Raw genomic sequence first — 14573 nt, forward strand, 5'->3', positions numbered from 1 at the left:
AAACCACTACAGTGAGTAGTGTTGCTTAAAACCGATCAAAATGGCAATCTGGAGTGGTACAAAATTTGGTATGAGAAATTGCCTCTCTACTATTTTTCATGTGGTCGTATGGGGCACACAAAGCTTGCGTGTTAAACACCTGCTCCAAGGAATGCGATTAGTAAACTAACATATGATATCAGATTGAGAGCACCAGAAGAAAATAAGAAGAAGCTTCAAAGTTTTAGCCAGGTTGCATCTGAGATCTATGGCAGTGGTTCTTCTTCTAACTTACAACTAGACTGTTCTTCATCAGCTCAGTTTGAGCACGATTGTAGAGCTCCCAGTGGCAAAATAGGAGATGAGGCATTTAGGGAGGACAATGTTAAATACCCACCAAAATCTATAGCCCGTGAGATGGAGAGGCAAGGACCAGGCAATATACATGATACAAATTTAGCTCCATTGAATACCATATCTGTTCTGAGGCACGATGGACAGAAAAAGCAATTGGTGGTTCCTCGCAAAAGGAAGGCTAAATGCCAAGAAAAGTGCAGTACACCATACCTCAACATTCCAGTGGTAGGATATCATGCTTTAGTTCCTATTGGGGTGGTGAATTCTCTTGTCTAGCGGCTTGGTGAAAAGGGTAATGTATGTGATGGTAGTCACATTGACCTACCGAAGAAACAAAAAATTGCAAGATCAATAGTGGCTATACAAAGCAACTCCCATTGGGCACAATGAAAATCCTAAGCTTGAACTGCTAGGGCTTAGGACAATCTGAGGCAGTTCAAGAGCTGTGTGGCTTGATGAAGTTGCATTGTCCTATGTTAGTCTTCCTCTCGGAAAGAGAGTGTTAGGTTATCCTAATGTCATTGCTGTGGGCGGTTATGGAAGAGGGGGTGTTGTTGCCTTGCTTTGGTCTAATGAGGTCAGTGTACATGTTCAGTTCCTCAACAAAATGCATATTGATGCAAAAGTCCAATTTGTTGTAGTTGCCGAGAATGGAGATTTACCAGGTTCTAGGTGAATCAAAGAAAGAATTGAGATACATAAGTTGGGATCTCCTTAAGTTATTAGGCACACAATGCAACCAGACTTAGGGGTGCGCTGGGGATTTTAATGAGGTGCTAGTTGCTAGCGAACAATTTGGTGGTGCTGGTTGATCTAAGAGACAGATGGAAGGTTTTTGGGAGGCAATATATAAGTGTGGTTTTCATGATCTTGGTTTCATTGGCCTCCTGTACACATGGGACAACAAACAACAGGGAGTTAGAAATATAAAAATTCGTCTAGATTGTGGTTTTGCTAATGCCGCATTTCTTGACCTATTTTGCATGGTGAAGGTCTGTCATGTGCAAATGACCAAGTCTGACCACTACTGTCTTATTCTGGAATGCAACTGCCCTGGAGATAGAAGGGAATGTGGATGTTGACCATTCAGGTATAAAAACCTTTTTTTGCTAAGACTCGCATAAAAATATGCCGCTGACGTGTTTGGTTCAAAACTCTATTGCTTCATCCATCTTAGTAGAGTCTTTCAGTGGCATGTTTCAGTCCTCTTTCAACTCGGTTGGTGTCTCCTGTCCCCCGGTTCTTCTCTCTGCCACAATGTGAGTAGAAGCCCTTTGGCAGCATCTACTAATTTAGAACCATATGGCGTAGGGATGATTCATACGCTGGATTAATCAAAGGGGCTTGGGAATCTGGGTTGCAGCTATTGACCTTTCTTAGCTGAATGCTACACTTACCTGGGTGAAGGGCTCATTGCAATCCTGGGGTCAGGAGTTGTTCAGCTCGGTCCACAAATCTTTGACCAAAATGAGGAAGCAGCTTGAATGCGAGAGAGCTCAAACGATCGATTCTAGGCCATCCAGATGGGAATGCAATCTTATGGCCCATATTTCTAAATTACTAGCTCGTGAGCAAATAATGGAGAAACAAAGGTCTTTCATCTTATGGCTCACATATGGTGATAGAAACACATCCTAATTCTAAGTAAAGGCTAGAGAAAGAACACAGCATAATAGAATACATGCTTTATATGATGAAAATGGCATGATCTTTACAAAACATGAGGATTTATAATTGATGGCAGCCAACTTCTATGACTCTTTGTTTTATGCACAAGAATTGTTCTACCCATAGGTAATTTTGAAGCATGTGCCGAGGAAAATTACGATAGATATGAATAAGTCTTTGTGTCGTCTGTAAATCGATGAAGAAGTACATAAATCTTTGTTTACATTGGGTCCAAATAAATCACCGGGTTCATACGGGTTCACGACTGGTTTCTACTAGGTTTTTTGGGATTTAATTGATTTGATTGTTACTAGTGTTGTTCTGGACTTTTTGAATGGCACAATGCCAAATGACATAAAAAATATGGTGATCGTGTTAATTCCTAAGGTAAGGTCCCCACAACAGTTCAAGTAATTCCAACCTACAATACCATTTACAAGTTGTGCTCAAAGGTAATTGCAAATTGGTTGTGGTGTTTTCTTGACGAGATTGTAGCCGATGAACAAAGCGCTTTTTGTGCCGGGTAGGCTTATCACATATAATGTACTATTGCTTATGAGTGCACACAAAAAAGGAAAATATGGCGCGTGTGCTATCAAGTTGGATATGGCAAAGGCATAAGACAGGGTGGAGTAGAATTATCTTCATGGTATAATGCTCAAACTGGGGTTCGCTTCGTAGTTCATTTCCCTAATAATGAGATGCATTACTTCGGTCTCCTTCTCAGTGCGGGTGAATGGCTAGTTTTCTGATTCTTTCAGATCGACGCAAGGTGATCCCATAACCCCATACATCTTTTTGTTATGTGCGGAAGGTCTTTTGTGCATGCTAAAATCAGTTAGCCTAGTGTTCTTGTTGAGGGTGTTCGAGTTAGTATTCACTCCCCTTGTATTTCACACCTTCTTTTTGCAGATGATTGCATCATTTTTTCTGAAGCATCGCAAAGAGGGGCTGATTGGTTACACCATATTTTAGATTCTTATCATAAAGGATCAGGATAACTTGTAAACAAGGATACATCACTATCTTTTTCAGTAAGAACTACAATGATACTATGAAACAAGAAATATTTGAGGGCTTAGGATATACATAATGAGGCATTGGCTGAGAAGTACTTGGGATTTTCCACAACTTTAGGGTGGCCCTCGAATGAGGTTTTTTAATACATGCTGAGCCATCTCAGGGGCCTCATTTATGGTTGGAACAAGAATGACCTAAGCTGTGCGGGTAGGGAAGTGCTTCTGAAATCAATGGTGCAGGTTGTACCAACCTATCCCAAGAGTTGTTTCAAACTCCCAACAGAGATATGCAAGAAGATGATAAGGATGATCTCCAATTACTGGTGGGGTAGCTCCGTAAATAGCCTCAAGATTCATTGGTAAAAATGGGAGCAAGGCTTGGGAAGAAAGGCTGGAGAATCCTCACCAATACGAACTCACCATGTGCGTGGGTGTTGAAAGGTAGATACTATCCAAATTCTGATTTCCTTTCAGCTACAACAAAAGAACATGCAAGTCATACATGGTGTGCAATATTGGCGGGTCGTGATGTTCTCCCGCACGGTTTGATTAAGAGAATTGGAAATGGGTACACCATGAAGATTTGGTTGGATAGTTGGATTCCATATTATTTCAATGGTACACCAATTACTCTTGCTGATGGCCAAGAAGTGCAATTTGTAGTTGGCATACGCACAACTAGTGGGCAATGGAATGAATCTTTGATTAGGCAAATGTTTTTTCCATTTGATGCTAATGCCATTCTGAGAATCCTAATTAGTCATGCTGAGGAGGATTTTTGGGCCTGGTCACTAGAAAGATATGGAGTTTACTCTGTTAAATCAGCATACAAGTCATTGTTGGGAGTTCGATAACATAGGGATGGCAATTTGTTACCAGGTGGTTCCTCATCCAAAGATTGAAAATATTTGTGGAAAGTAGAGGTTCCCTCTAAGGTGAGGGTTTTTTGGTGGAGAGTGATCCATGAATTTCTACCAGAAAGGAGTGTTATGCACAAAAGACACATTGATCTAGTTGCTTTCTGTGGAGTTTGTGGAGCCAAGGAGGAAAGTATTAAACATGTACTGATAGATTGCTTAGGCAAAATGTTTTTAGAGTTATACAAATGAACTTTATAGGGGTGAAACTTTCGAAGTTGCACCCACTGACATAGGCTCAAGATTTGTTGTTTAATGAGGTCTACCCCGAAGCGAGAAGCTACCTTCATATTGTGCAGAATTTGGTGTGGATGGTAAGAAACAAGGGAAGGCAAAGGGAGGTAATGATGTATATGAGACATGCAATATACTGGGCACGAGATACGGCATTCAATCTCTGGCAAATACTCCATCATACGAGTATTGAATGGCCAAGACCTTGTCAACTCGTGTGGGAGAAGCCTCTTGTAGAGTGGATCAAATGCAATATTGATGGTGGGTTCTATGAGGACTCTACTGGCGCGATGGGTTGTGTGCTCCGAGATAAGGATGGAAACTTTCATAGTGTGGTTGTTGTTTTGTATGTGAATGCACTTAATGCCTTAGCTATGGAGGTGATGGCCTGCAGAGATGGTTTGTTATTCGCTATCTAGAGGGGGGGGGGGTAACGAAGGTGTTCATGGAGACAGATAGCAAAGTACTCGCTGATCTTTGGAATAACTATCAGCAACGAGAGGTACGAGATTTTGTTAATCCTCGATGATATCAAAGAGTTTAGCAGGAGGGTTATGAAATTTTCTATTTCTTATGCTAATCATGTTTATAATAAAGTTGCACATTTGTGCGCAAAAGATATATCTTGTATTGGGGTTAGCGCTGATTGGCTTACTTTTGTACGGGTACAAGAGTGCTTGCTTTCATATTATAATCATACATGAAACTAGTAAATGAAGCTCATTGATTAAAAAAAAGAACCGCTGGTTTTATTTTTACAAGGGAGAGATCCTCAAATGCCATTTTCAAGAGAGAAACCATTTATTTTTTTGGAAAAATAAAAGCCGTTGGTGCCTCGGAAGGAAACAGATCCCTAACTTCATGGTGGAATGGGTGATATTTGATGCTACAATGTGTAATGGTGATATTTGATGCTACAATACCTAATGCTACATTATATTTTATACGGTGCATAGTGCTACATTCGACCTGCTACACTAATCAACTAATCATTATTCATCATTCCACATACTATCTTTGTTCTTTTTTATTGGTCGTTTATGACATCGATACAGTTTTCAATAAGCATGTTTAACTATTACTTTTGATAACTATCTCCTGGTAAAAGTGAATAAAAATTAGATGATATTAAAATATTTTTCATAATAAATCCATTACTATTATTGTTATATGTTATATCCTAATAATTTTAGACCATCTCCAACAGCTACCTCAAATCTTCATCCTCAAAATACTATTACAGCATCCCCTATCTTCAACACTGTAACAGTACTGTATCACTGGATAGAGGATCTGTTGGAGATGGATTTTTAGTGCTACAGTATACCGCAAAACACTGTAGCACTAGAATCCTCAAATTTGGAGACTCCGTTGGAGATGACCTTATATATATTAATCATCAAAAATTTTAAAATTATAGTATCACTGTTCCTCGTGCTGCCCCTCGTGACTTTACTGGGTGAAGTCAGCGCTGCAGGCTTTTGACGCTACAGCTTCCCTCGTCTCTCCGTCGGAAAAGGAGCTGCTGTTTTTCTCCCTCGAGCCCAAATTGCTGGCGGAATCTGCCCAGAAAAATCACCCCGATCCGCCACCTGATTACGCTATGGTAACCTGCGCCCAATCAATTCGATTGCTCGCGCATTCTCACGGTTCGTATGCCAACGAATCCAACTAAAAATTCCGTCTTTTTCTTGGGTTTGGGCGGTGCAGATCCGGTTTTTACTGCTGCAGAATCGGCAGGGGAAGACGCGCCTGGCCAAGTACTATGTCCCGCTCGAGGACTCGGAGAAGCACAAGGTCGAGTACGAGGTGAGAGATGGGCGTGGATCAGAGCTAGTTCGTCCCAGTTCTTGATCTTTTTGTTCGGTTTCTTGATTTGGTTTCTTGCTGCCCGCAGGTGCACCGGCTGGTGGTCAATCGGGACCCCAAGTTCACCAACTTCGTCGAGGTAACCCGGGTTTTCTTGATTTGGGATTGATCGTAATGGCCTGTGCGATTCTTCTTTTTCGACAGAAATGGTCTGTTAGGTTGTGGCATCATGTAGGTGAAGTTATGGGAGGTGGAACTACTGAATTTTTGTGAGTGTGAGGAGCCTTGTAAATAAGCGATCAGTTCCATTGGTGCGCAGACTCTCTGATCTGTTGATCTAGAAACAGGGAATCATGTTGTTCATATTTGTCTTGGGGGGGGGGGGGGGTGATTAGGTAGCTGAAGACAGAGAATGCAAGAATAGATTTATGTTAATTGACTGGTGTGAGTGATATATGCTTTATGGAAATGTTCTTTTTGGTCAGGGCATTGGTCTCTTTGTGGACATTTTGTTAAGGCTGTAAACTAGTGGTTTGATTTGAGGATATATCTGGTTATCCAACATAACTTAGTGTTGGTCTGTTGGATCACCCTTTGATTTCAGATAATCCAAGATAACCTTAGATAGTCGTCGTTTCACTGATCCTATCGTTAGATTTGCTGATTGTTTATCAAGCAACAATATTGTCACCAATACAAGCTTCACATATGGGGGATATATTCATTTTGGTGCAAACAAGTTCTGCAAAACGAAAAAAGAAAAAATTGGCGTGACAAGCAGGGTTGGCTTTGTAGTTTATACGTTGTAGTGAAACCTGCACAACATGCTAAGTGGAAAGCATAAAACATGTTTCTGACTCAAGTATTGGTTATATCTTTTGTTGAGCCACATGAATCTTGACTTCTACAATTACTTTACTTTTTCCTACTAATTTTGAATTTTGCTTATGCAGTTTCGCACACACAAAGTTATCTACAGGAGATATGCAGGGCTGTTTTTTTCAATGTGTGTGGATATAACTGATAACGAGTTGGCATACTTGGAATGCATCCACTTGTTTGTTGAGATATTGGACCATTTCTTCAGCAATGTCTGCGAGCTAGATTTGGTTTTTAACTTTCAAAAGGTAAACTTTTATTTCATATACTACTGTAGCTTGTAAGCTTTATTTCTTATGACACAATGATGATATTTTTATGTGTATTAGATGAAAAACACAATTTGACTAAGCCGTAGACTTGTTTACATTTACACTTATTCTTAACAGTTTTTTCCATAATAAAAAAATATACATATATGGCCTGTGGTGTTGACTTGTTGTGTACCGGACTCCTAGCTGACAAACAAATATCATCAGTTTGTCACCATATAGCATTGCAAGTTATATTTCACATGAAAGAGTTGTACCCCGAATCCCTGATGGCAGAAAATGACAATTAGTTTACCAGAACTCAGCTTACCAAAAACCAAATGTATAATGTAGCTGTTATGAACCTTGGTTTACAGTGGGGAACTACTGCAGAGGAGTCCAAACTCCAGATGATGTGTTTTGTCGGGGATTTGGGTCTCTATAAGAGAGGAATAGAGTCAATAGACATGGACTGCGTACAGGAAAACTTTAAATGGGAGAAGGAAAATTAGCTCTATTCTTTTATTGCTTTAATAAAAAAGGACACATTTTCATCCCTTTCACAAGGCATGTATCCATTTACTCCTAAGAAAAGATCTTTAATTTTATAAACAAACAAAATGATGATAAACATATGAATTAATCAAATTAATTCAAACCATAATAAAGGAAACTAACTGCTCATAAGCAGTAAATCATGATGCTACAGTAATCACACATTTGGGCCCATGACCATAGTAGTACCGGTAAGGGCCGTTTGGTAGAGATCTGGATTCTCCAAGAAAAGTTTTGGTTTTGGAGTCTCCCTGGAAACGTTTTTTGATGAATCAGAATCACCTCTTGAAATCGTTGGGCTAGTTGGCTGGATTCTGTTTCTTGAGAGAGGATGGTGGTGCAATTGACCACTTTGCCCTTGTGCTGTTTTGCTGTTTTTTTTTTCCAAGACGACATTACAAAATACATACCTGGTCATGATTTTAATCAATTGGTGTACTGAATTTTGAAATGTGTCAGCTGGTGTCAATTTGCAATGGCAATTCGCAAAAGTATAACCTTTTTCAGAAACAATGCCTGCTAGAATTCATCCCAACGATCCAGAATAGACTAGCATTGATTCAGATACCAGAATCACAACAAAATGCAAAATCCATTATATGGACTGTACTTCCTCATATGTACTCATTGTCCCAAGACATAAACCATTTCTAGGGAGCCTAAACAATGTTCAGACTTAAACCATGTTCAGACGCAATCGGTTCAGACACAATGTTGCAGAGTTGTGCACACCAAAGGTGCCTAAACGTGTAGCCACTCTGGCCTCCAAATTGGTTCTATCAAACAAGTTTAGACGCAGACGCTGGCGCTCGCATGGCATCCGCTGCAGCCGCAGCCCATGCTGCCCACAAACATTGGCCCCTTCGCTTGCATCCCCTGCCGCCCATGAACATCGGGCCCTTCGCACGTGCAGCCCCTGCCGCCCACGAACACCGGTCCCTTCACACGACCGTGCCGCCGCTACCCTTCGCCACTGATGGAAGAGGCTGTGGCCACAAAGATGACCATGGACAGGACGGACAGGCACAAGATGTTGACGCAGAACACGTCATCACTGCCTGCGACCACCGTGGCGCTGTCGTGGGGCTCGAACACCATGCAACCGCCGGAGAAGCGGCGTGTGGAGGAGAGTAGACGCGGACACAACAGGTGGAGCAGAGAACGAGACGAGAAGCACGCTTGGGTGGTGGCCGACGAAAGGATAAGGCAGTGGCACAAGTGGGTAAATACAACCGAACTTGAGGAGGAGGTGCGTTGCAACTGAACCGATTCAACAGTGAAACTGTTGTTTGGGCATTTCTCCGGCACACACATAAAACTGTGAAATGTTTCACCCGTTCCTGATAGAATTAGTCTGCCAAAACAGCTTTTGGTACCGATCCTCTAGAATCTGGCGAGAAACTGAAATGTTTCCTCTATCCAAACGCCCCCTAAATGTTCAGTTATTTCCCCAATCTGAAGTTAGTTAGCTTCTGTCATTACTTCCACTAACATATATATCATAATTATTTGAAGGCTCTAATAGATGATAGCGTTCAGGGGTATGACATGATAATACGAGTGTTAGATATGACGCGTATGATATTTATGATGCACCTTAAACTGTAGAAATGTATCATTTGACCATAAAAAAAACCAATCTATGCTTCTTTTTCTTTATACTTTTTGAATCTATGCTTCTTTTTCTTTATACTTTTTGAATCCTTATTGATTTTTTTCATTTTATTATGGAGTTTTTGTATATTATAGGCCTCTGGTCAGACCTCAATCTCTGTATGTGCCACTAGAAAGCTGTTCTCATGCCACTCAGGTTCACATTTATCTGAAAATTGAAATTTGACAGTTCGGCAAGTGCGAATCCATGATGATGAATTTGTCATGGTGATCATAGTACTATGGCAGTCTATTTGGAAAAATGCTATTGTTGGAATTGCAGTTCACTGGTAGTTTGGAGTGGTGAAAAAGAAAAAACGAGAGCAAAAATTTTTGGGGCTTCCATATTAGTATATTACTCCCTTCGATTACAAATAGTTGTCAACTTTGATTTTACTATTCAAACTTTGACCTTAATTTCTCACAAATATGTGTGCAAATAAGTATATAATGTTGTGAAAGTACTTTTGATGACAGTTCCTGCAATACCTTTTTTCCTATGTTACTTAACCAAAATATTTTGAAAATTGTTGTTAGTTAAAGTTTGAATAGTAAAGTCAAAATTGTAAGTTATTTGAAAATGATGGTAGTAGCCCATCCAAACAAATTTAGAGGAAGGGAAAAGGAGAAGGTGAGAAGCTAGGAAGACAATGTTGTCAAGGGGTGAAAGGAGCCAGTGGAGCCGTGTGGCTTCACTAGATTAAAATTCAAGGGGGAGTGAGGAGATGACTAATATAATTGCTGTCTACAACTCCTAACGTTCTGAAAGGTTGCAGAAGTTTCACAAACTTAATGGAGATGAGGTGCATAAATTTCACAAAAATCAAACCCATTTCCCAAAAACAATGGCAAGTTGGTCCGGAAACATACCAAGCAGGTATGTGGGAATTGGGATGGATCCATGTCGAGGAGGGTCCGGTCAGCAGTAGTGGCTAGATTTTGAGTTCTATTCTGTTCAGTGGGTAGAAAGATGAGAGATGCAGTAGGTAATGATGTGGAGAGAATATGAAGTGGGAGAGGTGGAACAGTGTGTTTTAGTAAGTCCAACGGTAGGGAATGTCATTTTCAAAAAAAAAAAACTGACAAGGTCAAAGTCATTGACTGGTCGGCCAAGTTGTCATAGTAGGATTCTCAAAGTGCAAAGCCCGAGCAGAATGAGAAAACTTTGCTGTTTCCAGTGGCATAATTTAAATTGAGGTATGACTTGGTGGTATACAACAAAAAAATTTGCCCCTCGGAACTTGTTAGATGAGTTAATCAACCATTTGTATCTGTTTGATTTAGCTTCATGTGTGCATTCCGTTTATCTCATTGATTTCCACCAGATGTTTGCCCTCTTTACCCTTCTGTTTAAAATCAGAATTTCAGAATAGGACGCATGAACCGTTAATTATGTTACATGCATCTTTCTTCCAGATATTTTGATAATCAATATGATATTTTTGATTTATTTTACACGTTACCAATTCTTAATTTTCTCTTTGTATTGAAGGTTTACCTGATACTAGATGAGTTTATTCTTGCTGGAGAGCTGCAAGAAACAAGCAAAAAGGTATACATAATTGTTCTCTTTTCTTTTTGCCGTGCTTTTTCTGCTACAACTCACGGGACCTACCTGTCACAATTATATCCTCTCCGTATATGATAACTTTATAGAGTAAATTTCAGAACTACACCTATGTAGTCCTTGCTATCGCAAAACTGCACTTTTGAGCACACGTTTCAGAAAACTTAACATACTTTTGCGCACTCATGGGTTTGTGAAAATAATATAGAAAGTATGTGTAGTTCTCTGAATTGTGTTCGCAAATGCGTAGCTTTGAGATAGTAAAAATTACACAGGGGTAGTTCTATGAAATTTACTCAAATTTATGTCAGTTTCGACTGTTCCAAAATGTGCCTGATTTAGCTCGAATAAGGAATGTTATGATGAACTAGCTTTTGCTTTTATTTCCATGTTTGTTCCGGTATATGCTTGCCTATGGGCACCCAATTTTTTTTATTATAAATATGTGTTCAACTTCTTGACTCTGACCTTTCCATATCTTTTCATGAGTTGGGATGCACTTGGGCTGAAGTTCATCCCAGTGTTTTCTTTGCAATGTGCGGGCTGATACTAGGGCTGCATTTATTACCTTAATTTAGTTGAACCCAAAATTGCAAATTAGAATATAATAAATACATTAAGATCCAAATGACACGTGCCTCATTGTTCCAGATTTTGTTCTTTTATGTAGTCAATCAGAGGTTATCTTCTGGCTTTATTCTACAGTATCTAACCACACATCTCTAAAACTAGTGATGTTTCTTCACTTCGCCTTGAAATCTGCAGGTCCACTGGGTCGCAAGTTTCACACTGTAAGCTAAAATGTGGATAACCAACTTGTATAATGTACTGAAAATGCTGGATATGCTCTTTATGTCTAAAGTAACACGGTTAATGGTCGATATCCTAAGCAAAAAGTATGTACAAGTAACTTTTGTAACACACTGGGGGTGGTTGCATGAGCTCATGGGGAGGATTCCTCTGGGATTTTTGGATTTAGTTCCTAGAAATCTGGATCTAGATCCTCCTATCAAAAGTCCTCAATTTTCTGCACATGGACTTTTTTGTTTAATCATCGATAATTAAGTAACCATGATCAACAACCCTTGTGTAATTTTGCAGGCAATAATTGAGCGAATGGGTGAACTGGAGAAGCTGGAATGAGAATGAACAAGAAGAGGCAGCCCGTACCTAATTATTATATTCCATTTGTACAACTTTTGTAGCTGTTGTGTTTATTTTCCTTGTTCTTCATTGGGCATTTCACCGGTTGACAGTTTGAGGAAGACCCATTATGACATTTTCTTTGGAGGCTAATGTGAGATTGGTCGCCAATTGCAATGAAGTTTTCCGCACTCTTCTGATGAAGTTCATGCTTGTTTTCTATTGTTACATTCAGGGCGCTGCATTGTGGTGGCCAAGATGGGCTGTAGCCCCTTAGGGTCTAACATTTTTTTTTTTATAGTATATTTTAGATCTGATCTTTTATATTTTATTGATTCGCCCTCCTTACCTAGATAGAGTCTATTTAGCTTCACCGGTCCTTTTTAAATTTTGGTCCAAGCAATTTCGGTCCAAGCTTCGTCACTGGTTGCATTGCCTTGTTTTTTTAGAGTCACCATTGATTGCATTGCTGACTAGCTGTGGTATACACGTGGCAAGTAGACGGTTTTAATCCATGTCCTGTCACTTTTTTTGCTTTTACTCTTTTAAAAAATTATATTTAAATTCACAAAGTTTGGCGAAAATTTTCCCTGAAATTTTCAGTTACCAACTGTAACTGAATTTTTGTTGGATTTGAAAATGTATTGAACGAAAATGTTAATCTAGATGCAGCATTAGCTACTTTTTTGCTTGCCCTTTTCTGAAACTTTCAAACCGAGCAGTTCCAAGTTTCGGACTCCAACATTCAAATTGGTATTGAGCACTTCCAAATAAAATTTTGAAGTTCCAATCAGGAATAATTGAACACTACCGATTCAAACATTTTTAAACTCTCAAAATGAGGGAGCCACTGAGGGAGCGAGCCACTGCCTCCACCCGCCACCACCAATTGTCGCAAGCATCCGCACAGATCTCTCTGAACTGAAGAAGCTGACGAAAGTCGGCATGAAGTGTCGCGTGTGACAAAAATCGGCATCGGGAAACCGGAACTGCTTGATCGACCGATTGCTTTGTTGCTGCTTCGTCAGTTTGAAGGTCCTGCTGCAAAAAAGTTAACTAATAAATTAGAAAATCATTTTATTTGGTATTATGACCATGATGCATTTTTTGTTTTTATTACATCACTATGAATGACTTTCCGCTAAAATAAAGTCTCCAAAGTCTAGAATAATATGTCAATGCACTTATGGCGGCTATTGGTCGTGACGTGAGTATGGGAACGAATTTGGACGACCTGGTCGATGAAATGAATATTCTGAAATGAATGGGGTGTCAACCCAAAGGCTTTGCTGTAGCACAGAAAATCCCTTGCGGCGACCAAACAACATAGCTAGCACCAAAAGTCAAGAAAGGCCGGTAGAACAAGACTACAAAAATCAAGATGAAAAATTAATTATATGCTTTATCTCAATTCTCAAAACAAAAACACAATAAATGGTAGTGGACTGGATTGTTTCATTGCCAGAAGATATTACATTAGGATAATTGTTAGCTAGAAGCAGTGACAGGATCTAGAGTCACCGAGTCGATAGCTCTTTTTCTCTTTCTTTCTTCTCACTATATTGTTGGATATGATCTCTCACCCTCTCTCCCTAACGTATCCTAACTGATGGACCAAGTCTTGAGAGGGAATCCGTCACAAATGTGTTTTGATAGGAAATGCAAGCAACAGTCCTGATTGCGGTCCTACGTCGTGCTACGCCAGATAAATAGGGGTGTAGACATCTCATGACTATGCGATACCGATGAGGTTAAGCTTACGCCACACACTAAAAAACCATAATACGATGAACAGGGCGTAGCAGCAAGGCAAAGACTACCGTCATCGTTGTCGCCATTGCACCGACGTGCCTTCATCGGTAACTGCTTCACCAACACGTACTGCTGCATCAAGTCGGCGACATTCATCTACCGACATGATTATCCTCTTCAACCTCATCTAATGGTGTTACCGAACAACGATATGTCCACATGCATCCACTCTTATGAGGTGTCTAATGCTAGGGCCACCTTTATGCTTTGATTAGATCAAACATTTGGCATTCCAGCCTAATTAGCCTCGGCTTAGATCCAATTAGGCTTAATTAGGTTCAGATGACCCCAATTTATGAACAATTAGGCTTAATTATGTTAATTGGTGATCAATTAGCTCTAATTATTCCCGGTTTTTGCCTCGGATTACAAGCTTATGATCATGAATTAGTCCTTCCTTATGCATGTATGTGTCTTTGGAAACTTATTATTTTGATTTGGGGGAAAATGGGCTCAGGTTGGGTCAATCGTGTCTCGGTTTGGGGCCAATGGACACGATTTTGGCTCGGTTAGAACTTAGAAGGAGGTAATTTGAGGGGGAAATTATGAACCCTAATGAAAACCAAAATCTCCCCCCCCCCCTCACACCCCCGAAACCTCAATCCAAAACCCTAATGCAAAATCCCTATTTTTGAACCCGAGAATTGAAGTGAGAGGGGGGGGGGGGGGGGGGGAGGGCGGACTTACGTTTTACCACCACTTGTGGATGATGTACGACTACCAGAGCTCC

At 40.1% G+C, this 14573-nt stretch overlaps 1 protein-coding gene across 1 annotated transcript; it reads left to right on the forward strand.

Annotated features, from left to right (window-relative positions):
- The first annotated feature begins 5617 nt into the window (after positions 1-5617).
- LOC133887203 (AP-2 complex subunit sigma-like) lies at positions 5618-12212 on the forward strand. The gene is made up of 6 exons (XM_062327154.1): positions 5618-5780; positions 5885-5983; positions 6072-6122; positions 6937-7110; positions 10814-10873; positions 11990-12212. Exons 1-6 carry the CDS (start codon positions 5778-5780, stop codon positions 12029-12031), a joined length of 429 nt encoding a protein of 142 aa, XP_062183138.1. The 5' UTR covers positions 5618-5777; the 3' UTR covers positions 12032-12212.
- The last annotated feature ends 2361 nt before the right edge of the window (positions 12213-14573 follow it).

Source organism: Phragmites australis, chromosome 12 (assembly GCF_958298935.1).
Source record: "Phragmites australis chromosome 12, lpPhrAust1.1, whole genome shotgun sequence".
NCBI lineage: Eukaryota > Viridiplantae > Streptophyta > Magnoliopsida > Poales > Poaceae > Phragmites > Phragmites australis.